The sequence below is a fragment of the Strix aluco genome, chromosome 4 (assembly GCF_031877795.1).
Source record: "Strix aluco isolate bStrAlu1 chromosome 4, bStrAlu1.hap1, whole genome shotgun sequence".
In the NCBI taxonomy this organism is placed as follows: Eukaryota; Metazoa; Chordata; class Aves; order Strigiformes; family Strigidae; genus Strix; species Strix aluco.
The window spans coordinates 111,765,733-111,775,203 of record NC_133934.1 but is presented as its reverse complement, the minus strand read 5'-3'; the positions used below and the strand labels follow the sequence as shown (position 1 = coordinate 111,775,203).

Genomic DNA, 9,471 nt, shown 5'->3' with positions numbered 1-9,471 from the left:
AATGAGGTAAATAATACACAAATGATCTCTACATCTAAAACTTTCCTCATTTCTCCAGAGGGTTTTGATTTGAACACATAGCCTGAGCATTTCAGAACAATCTAAGGGATTAGGTATCTACATTTTATCATAAACAGATAGGATCTTGAATTTATCTGAGCTTTTTCAGGAAGCCCAACCTATAGGCCAGCCATTGTTATTGATTTCCTTTATCTTGAAGTGGATCTTCAGCAATGCAGGGAGGTACTACAGGAAATGATGGTATAAAAAACACCCATACATACCAATGTAAGTTGGTCCAAGCTATGGCTTTCGTGAGCAGTGGTGGGATATTAAGAAGTATAAAATCTCAAGGCCAAATTTTGTGGAAATTAAGCTCTTTGCACAGGGTCAGACCCTTAAGTTAAGTTTACCACCAGTCTGAGATCTCTTCTCCTGCCTCCATGGGGTTTGGCTGCCTGTGCGGAGACCAGTGCTGACACAATGTGGCTGTGCCTGGCCTTGTACCTTGCTGATCCTGACATCGCCTTCCTGACTTGGCTTCCTGGCTTGACCTCAGACCTGCCTCATCAGCACAGATTTGTCTGGTGATCACAAAGCTGTTGGCCAGTGCTGGTTACCATCACTGGACCTGCTCCGTGCGCCTCACTGGGGTGCTGTGGGGCTGTGTGGCTTCTCAGTGAGGATGTTGCCCAGCCTGCCTGGCTGTCACCCTCAGCTCCTGGCTCTCCGCCCCTTGCAGAGCAGCCAGCTCTCACGACTCCCTGACACACAAGTTAAATTTGACTCAGTTTTGTTGCTTAGTTTTAGTTTTCATTATTCTTTATTTGAAATAAATTAAAAGCCCCAACAGAATTACCTTTCCAGCCTTTCTGGCATGTGAAAGGTCTAGAAATGAATCACAGAGTTCTTTTTTTCATGAAGCTCAGTTCCGCTTTTATTCCAGCGCTGTGAAATTTCACATTCTGTTGCACAGGAACAAATCTGTGGTGAAATAACTTGCACTGCTGTTTGCATACTTCTTCCTTCATAATATGTAACAAGGTATTACAGAAAAAAAATCCACACAAAAACAAAACAAAATCCAGCAAATGGAAACCAAGAAGGGAAGAGAACATACTTTTTTAGAAAGGAAGGTAACAGTCAAAATAGTGACATACACGGTTCATAGGATCACAGGACAATTCTGGTTGGAAGGGACCTCAGGAAGACTCTAGTCCAACTTTCTGCTCAAAGCAAGGTCAGCTATGAGGCCAGACCAGGTTGTTCGGGGCTTTGTCCAGTTGGGTCTTGAAAACCTGTCAGGATGGAGCATGCAGAACATTTTAGTGCAACGTGCACCACTGCTTGGCAGTCCTCATAGTTCAAAAGTTCTTCCTTATATTAACTCTGACCCTTCTTGCTTGAAGTTATGCACATGATTTCTTGTCCTCCTGCTGTGCACTTTTGTGAAGAACTTGGCTCCATCATCATAATACCCTCCTTGCAGGTATTGCAAGGCTGCCATTAGGTCCCCAAAGTCTTCTCCAGGCTGAACAAGCCCAGCCTCCTTAGCCTCTCAAGTTCCCCTCTCAGAATGTGAAATTAATTGGAAGCATAAATAGGAACAAACAGGAACCCATGAAAACAATGAAAGTGGCTCTTTGTAATGGAGAAATTTGTAATTTACCACAGAGGGATCTACTCACAAGAATTCCCATATTGTTTGTGACCACTGTACGCTCATCCTCCAAGTATAACGTCAGACCTACAAGTGTGCTGAAAAAGTGTTGGTCAAAATCTTTCCACTACACAGACTTGCTAGAGGGAGATTTTATTGATGGAAAGAAAGTTTTTTTCCCTATGAAACTGGACAACCACCATAACCAAACATTCCTCCTGGTAACTGAACAAAAGTGAAAAGATTGTGAGAGGAAGGAAAAAAAGATTTTCCATAGCACTTTAACTCTTTTCAGAGGGTCGAGTGCCCACCGCTACTGGGAACTACGCAGCCATTGCAGGGACTTGCGCAGGAACAGGTCCTTGAATTAACAGCTGTACTTCTGATCTGTGCTAACTTCAACCCTTTCAAAATATGGGTTCTTTTGCTGCCATTCTTATTGTTTGTTCTTTGCTGATTTGTCAGTATTGCTTGCTGGTTTGTTGTTTGACTTTTTTAAACTGGCAGACTGAGAGCCCTGGAACCTCTAGCTGAGGCCTCCAGGTACAGTCAAGTAAACGGATAAAAACCTTCTTGCCCTATTGACTCTGCAAATGTAACCACACTCCACACTTCAATCATAAGAAGCAAGGCTAAAGGCTGGTCCTTTACGTTGTGGAGATGTGAAACCTCACCTTTCAATCCTCTCTTTCCTCCCTGCATATATAGGAAAGATTTCATCAGCGTTAAACCACTGGTGGCTAGAATTTGGTTCTTCATAGGCACTTGAAGTAATGAATCTTCAAATATCTGAAACCCCATACTGAAATTGTAATGAAACTGCATGACATATGGTTTTACATTAGCACATATATTTTCCAAAGAAAATAAAAGCTGAAAAGCTTAAGAGCAGGTAAGTACCCCACCACATGAGGCAAACAATTTTAAGAATTGGATAATCTCAGGGGTATGCTGAAGGGGAACTTGAGTCATTACTGAAACACAGGAACCATCATAGCAGCATAAATTACACCATGAAATTAGAGACATTTTCCACCCTCCATCTGCTCCTTTGTCAATCACTTCCATGTGTGATCATTTTCCATGATCTCCATGTGTGTGCGTGCTTTATTCACTTTTATCACAGTACTGATTTAAAAAAAATATCCCTTTTGGGGCTCCTTCCCAGCTCAGCTTTAAGTTTCTACTAAAACTGGAAAACAAATGACTAGGTTAAGAAGGACTTCAGCCTTCCTCCTGCTAGTACGTGTGTGCCCAGCACGTGGGCTAGCTAGCAAGCTGTGACAGGAGGCAGTTCTGTGGGGCATCCTCAGTAATTTTGTCAGTCTGTCATGGTCATCTTTCTTGACTGCATGTTTGGTTTGCTGACATTGATTTATGTACCATACCTGATTTAAAGATACGTGTTGAAGCTCCGCTGATTTCATTGACCCTGTAATAAGTTATTAGCTCCATCTACTAGTTTCACTTTCGATTAGTATCTGTGACTTTTGGGGTATTTCCTAGGTACAGACTGGGGAAGAATTTTTCTTTCTTTCCCCTTTAGGTTATCCGATTTTGCTTTGAACATGCTCGCTCAGGCATTTTGACAGTCTCCATTTCACAGGAAGTTCTGTAGGTGATCAGCGCGCTGCTCTTTGTAGCAGAACTGCACACAGCACGGTCTTTTGCTTGGTCTCCCTCACGCTTTTGTAGGCACAAGCAACACCTGAGCAAATTCAGTATGTCTGTTCGTGCAGTTTCACTCACAAAGCAGTAAAGAATGGGATCGGCAATGCAATTCAGACTTGTTAAGGCCTGTGTGATTCTGTAAACCTTATACATCAACTGCAAAAGCTGTGGGTCAGTGGTGTAAGGTTCTTTGATGCTGCGAATAAGCAATGTAACGTGATAAGGAGTGAAGCAAACGATGAAAGTAACTGTAATATTCAGAATAAGTTTCCTCACTTTTTTCTTTTCTTCATCTACTGTGGCTTGATTACACCTCACTACTTGGTAGATTTTATGGTAGCAAAACATGATGATTATCAAAGGGACCAGGTACCCTGAGCATATCCGGAATAAATTTATCCATGCCTGCCACCATTCCAGGGGGTATTTATCATAGCATAATGTATGATTAGTGAAATTGCAAGGATCATTGAATACTTCTTTGTTTACCAGTATGACTGAATTCAAGATGCTTTCCAGAATCCAAACAATTATGCTGACAATCAATGAAAATCTTCTTGTGCGCAAGTGCTGGAGCTTCAAGGGGTGAACTAATGCCAGGTACCTGTCAATAGAGATGCAAGCAAGGAATGCAGTGCTGCTGTAGAAATTCATATACATAAGGAAGGCAGAAATCTGACAAAGCAAGGCAGAGAGCCTCCAGTTATCTCCATTCCAGGCATAATCAATCCACAGGGGCAGAATCAGAGAGTACAAAAGGTCAGTCAGGGATAGGCTGAAGATGTAGACTGCTAGCTCATTCTTTTTCCTCACCTGAATGCAGGATGCATAGAGGGATATGGAGTTGATGGGAATACTGATTATCATCACAATGCTGTACACAAATGGAAACAAATACTTATCCAAGGTGTGATCATCATGGCACTTAGCAGTGTTGTTCATTGTCCACTCTGAGTAGTATCTTTGGGCTAATTCCAACCTGGATGCAATAAAAACCCCTCTGTAGTCTGATGGGTGGTCATCTGTTAGTTCTTCAGAACCTGGTTGGTAAGATTCCAGCCTTCTGTTACCAAAAAGGAAAAATGTCAGCTATTATTATTTTTTTTTTTTAATGGGCTTTTTGGTGTGTGTCTTTTTTTTAGAAGAAAGAAGCAGTGTTTGTAGGAGATCAAAGGTTTCAAACACTTCTGGAGTTAGAAGTGCATAGGAAGAGGAACCCAAATGTCTAAGATGGTCAAGAGCAGTTAGATGCAAGTTTCTGTAGCAGAAGCAGGATGAGTAGTTAAGACACATCCAGAGGGGTAGGGTCCTGCAATCCCAGGTCTCTCTTGTGGGAGAGTCGAAGGAGATCAGAAAGTGCACCACAAATAACAGAAGTGCACTTTCTGTTATTCTGGTGAGCAGAATAGAGTTTTGGCCATAAGAATATGGCATTTCTTATCCTCAGTAACCTCCTCCCCTCTAAGACAATGGGGAGACAAAGATAGAAAGACAGGGATTCAGGTACCGCTTGATGTTGGAATCTGCTCAGAAGAGAATGTGTGGCTAGTATGTCTCCCTGTTGTGAATCACTCTCTTGTCTCACTCTTGCACCTCTCTGCTTCCCCTTCCCTCGTTTGTATGTGATCCCTCAAGAAATTGCCACCAACTGTGCTATTCCAGCAAAGCTTACTGCATGTCCCAGGAATCCTCACGTGAAAGTTGGCAGGCTATTGGGTTCCTGCATGCACAGGAGAATCTGCCATGGTGTCACTTAGACTCATGTGAGGTGGAGACTCTCTGAGTACAATTTTTCATTCATTCACACTTCCTTCATCTAAGAATTGGAGTTGCTGTTCATGAGTTTATAAAACCATTAGCAATTAATTATCTTAGGCACTACCAGGGCGGTGGGTGTCAACAGCTTTAACAGGAAACTACCAGTAAAATGGCAGCCCTGACTGAAGCAGTGGAACTGGAGGAGTTGTGTGTGTGAGCCTTAGAAGCATTTAGAAGAGCTGACCTTTAAGTAGGAAAGAGTGTACAACCATAGCGATGAGACAGCTGGAACTCACTGATTATATCACAGCTCTGACACTCAGTAGTTCTCTTCCGCAAAGATTTAATTGATACGTTCAGGAAATACAAGAATGGGGAATATTTTTTTGCGGTCCAGTTCTACTGCCAAATATACTAACTACTTCAGAGACTGCCTGTGATAACTCATCTGTGGTTTGAGTCTAGCCTGCCAGCAGACGAGGTGAAGAGGTTGTAGAACAAGTAGGTTGCAAGATAGCACTGTCTACAACTGTTCCCACATAGCAAACAACTCAAAGTGAGGGAGGACAACTTGGGTGCAGAGATTTTCCCATGTGGTAGGCAAATTCATTCTGCCTTTTATGAGTTTGATGTATGTGTGTGTGTAGGTTTGTGGGTTTATCAGAGAAACCCAAGTACGTTTATTGTCTCTGCTGAGAGGTTATTATATGGATCTCTTTTCCATAAAGAACCCCAACTTTCATGCATATTCAGGAAAAAAAGGAGCAATGACAATACTAGTCAGAAAGCACATATTTAATTTTACCAGCCACTGCTTTATTTGATCAAGTTGGCTAACTTTTCACAGTTAGAGCTAAATTCATTCACAGGTTTGAAAGACAAGGAAAATTCTTGAGAAGGACTTGCCAATTTGGTCCACTGAGCAGCTTTACTTACATATGATGACTAATTAAAAAAATGCAGTGTCTATATTTAAGACAAACACAAGATATTTGCTTTTCAGTGTGGTTTAATAAAACCACAGAGTAAATAGGGCATTTTAAGCTTACCAATATAGGTAAGTATCATGAATTAAAAATCTAGCTCTAGCAATTGGATCCCAGGGTTTTGATGACCCACTGTTCACCAAAAGCAAAGCAAACATATACAGACTGACCAGATGAGAAAAAGATAAAATACCTACCTCTTCTTCTAATCATATTTTAGCATCTCTTTTCCTATGACAGGTCTCTTCATGTCTAACAGGGAAACATGCCCTTTCAGAAGCATGTGTGTAATGTAGAGAGTGTATGAGGCAGTGTTTACTAGTCACATGACTGAGAAACTGGAATTCCTTCTCCCTCCCCCACAAACTCTTTCTCCATTGTTAGTGGACTTGTTATATTACAGACTCATCATCCTTACAAGCTCCTGACTTGTCTCCATGTTACTCACAACAGCTCCTCTCACAATCACCTTTATCAGCTCTTTCATATTTACTCACAGACCAACATGCCAATTTCTTCATACCACCCACCTTTTTTACTTCAGTTTTCTCTTTTTCGCTCATTGTTTCTAAAAGTTTTGCTCTGTTGATCTCACTGATCATAAGGTAAAACATTTGCCCTTATATTGTACTTGTCTGAATAAACCACATGTTCTTTGGGGAAGACCTTGCTTTGCTCTTCTGCCATCTGCCTTAAGGAGCTAATATCTTAAGATATAATGGCTAATGGCAGGTTGGGACACTGAAAGGGGGATTCAAAGAATAGAGTTGAGTTCACATGAAATTTGCTACCTGGGCAATTTTTTTCTGTCCTTCATGTCCACAGGTCACTGTACCCCATGATTTTCTTTTATTTTTAACCAGTATCATCAATAGTTTCTACGAACAAAGCCCTGGAGGCTGTCGAAAATTCCCCGGGTAATCCATGTGTCAGCGTTGATGACACACTGATGCTACTTATACAAGGACACGCTTTCAATAAGAATAATAACAAGCAGTGTGTCATTCTGACATGTACTGATGACCTGTACTGAAGTGTGTCAAAGAGCCAGCAATGAAGTATACCACAATGTATGCTCCAGTTTCTTGCACAGAAACATAAAAGCAGAAAGCACTGTTCTGCCCTGATTCCAACACATTTCATTACAGTTACTTGGGGCCTTCTCCCGGGGAAATGGTCCCTATCATAATTCCTTGCTTAGCTTTTTTCTGATAATTCAGACTACGTAATGCAAAATGATTTATCTTACCTGAATGCATGATCTGAAGCATTCCCAGGTTGTCTCTCAGCTACTGACCGTACCTGCTGGTTTTGCCCAGGAGGATGGTATTGACTTACAGCTATCCTAAAACACAGTGTTTGATAATTTTTCCCACTGATTGTTATTTTTTTTTCTAAAAAACTACCAAGGAATTTCTGTTTAATAGTATAGTCTAATGGTTTGACTTTCACGGTCCAAACCCATTGTGACTAATTCTGTAGACATGTGACTTATTTCATAGACTTGTTTTGGTATCAGATGCATCTCCAATGAAAAAAAAAATCTCAAAGGTAATTTTTTCTTTTAGTCACATTATTCAATGATTATTATTGTCCTTGTCTCTGTCATTTTGCTACAGAAAACCTACTGTACGAGAACTCTGAAAAAAGTCAGTCAGACATAAAATTTAGAGAAATGGACTAGCAAATGCTATGCTTCAAGTAATGTATGCACACAAGCCTGTAAAGGAACCTAGTGAAAGTTTCTGGGGAAAATTAATCATATATTGTATTTATATTGACGCATCCCTACAGTACCCTTTTCAGATTCAGGGAGCTTTATGTGGTCTCTCCATTTATGACATTTTGAAAGTAACAAAGTCAGTATAAATTTATACTTTCACAAGCTGAAATACAAACTGATATTCCATACTCTTATCCATAAACAACTTTCTAAGGGAAGAATGGAAGAGTCTCTTTTATTTTTCAGATAAACTAATTCTACCATAGTTTGAGAAATTAGGAAAGATGAAAAAGAGTGTAAGGATTTGGTGTTATTAACAGAAAAGTTTAGTCACTAATTAAAAAAAAAAAAATCTTCCATTACTAATAAACACCAGTTTAATTTTGGAAACATCTGCAACTGACACATTTCACCCTTTATTTCAAATTAAAGTTCATGAAAGGGCAATTTGCTGTAAGCAATATTCATTATAATGTGGTAAGTTTTTGCAAGTACTTTGCTTTTTAGATAAGTTTCAGGGGAAGAAAACAATGTTAAGTGAGCTAGTGCAGTAGCTGCTGTACTGGTGCTATTGTATATCAGCCATAAGAAGAAGGACAGACAGCTTTCTTGATTTCTTTTTTCTCTCAAAGCAATTTCAATGAAGTAGATTGCTTTGTGTTCTCAAAATAAGTCATAGTTCCAAGCTGATTTCCTCAAGTACAAGGATCTGATCTTTTTTCCTTATGAGAAGATCTCAAAACTTAATTCTGAAAAACTTCACAGTTTAGGAGCGCTGAAATATGCCTTTCGGTATCATGGACATTTTTGCTTAAAATGAACAGCATTTTTCTTCATGCAACACTAAATTTCACTCACAGGTCTCCATGAGATTCTGTAGAGACTCAAACAGGTCTAAAAGAGCTCAGTCTTTTTAACTCTGAGATACACTTTTATAGAGCATAAAAATTCTGTTAACATGAGTGAACAGAAAAAAAAGCTACGTTTTTTAGGATGTAGACCATGCAGGAGAGTATTATTTTGCTGTATCTTTATGTGCATCATGTTTTCCTCTTTGCATACAGAAAAATGCCGTGCAAAATATTTTCATGTACATGATACTTGGTATTCTAAGAAGCTACTTTTAGCACACCTTCTTTTTCTGCTAAGTTTTGAGCATTGTGTATATTCATATAAATAGTGCTGAGTATCTTGTTAGTGCCATAAAATATTAAAGAACAATAATAGAAGGGCTACTGGAACCCCCTGTGAGGCCTGAGGCATTTTTTGTGGTGAAGAGAGGACAGTTCAGAATCCTGGAAACTCACCCCAAACACTGTTCTTCATCCTTCCCCCCATCTCCTAAACAAAAGGTATTCTGATGATGGCAATACCATTACAACAATAAATCAAGATGGCATGTCTTTCCTAACTCAATCTTTCAATGTCATTTGCCCTTTTGTCTCATGTTTCACTTGTGCTGAGAGTAAAATACTCCTCCTCCCAAAACAATCTTTCCCAGCCCCTTTTGAGTCCCTCCTTTTTGTTGTATCATGTCAGCATCACATTAAGGGAGAACCAGGTTGAAATCTGTACCAGAACATAAGCTGTGTATCTGACTTCTTGGATTTTGAACACTTACCTAGGCAGCCATGTGTCCCCACGTAGCAGTTTCACTGCGATGCCATCAGTAG

General features: G+C 40.1%; 1 protein-coding gene across 2 annotated transcripts; it reads right to left on the bottom strand.

Annotated features, from left to right (window-relative positions):
• Positions 1-815: 815 nt before the first annotated feature.
• Positions 816-9,471, bottom strand: GPR65 (G protein-coupled receptor 65). Of its 2 annotated transcripts, XM_074824888.1 has the most exons (3): positions 9,420-9,471; positions 7,325-7,420; positions 816-4,394 (listed from the first exon to the last, which is right to left on the bottom strand). In XM_074824888.1, exon 3 carries the CDS (start codon positions 4,271-4,273, stop codon positions 3,203-3,205), a length of 1,071 nt encoding a protein of 356 aa, XP_074680989.1. In that variant the 5' UTR covers positions 4,274-4,394; positions 7,325-7,420; positions 9,420-9,471; the 3' UTR covers positions 816-3,202. The 2 variants fall into 2 exon arrangements, with proteins under 2 accessions (XP_074680989.1, XP_074680990.1); XM_074824889.1 differs by lacking the exon at positions 7,325-7,420 and having other exon boundaries at positions 9,420-9,463.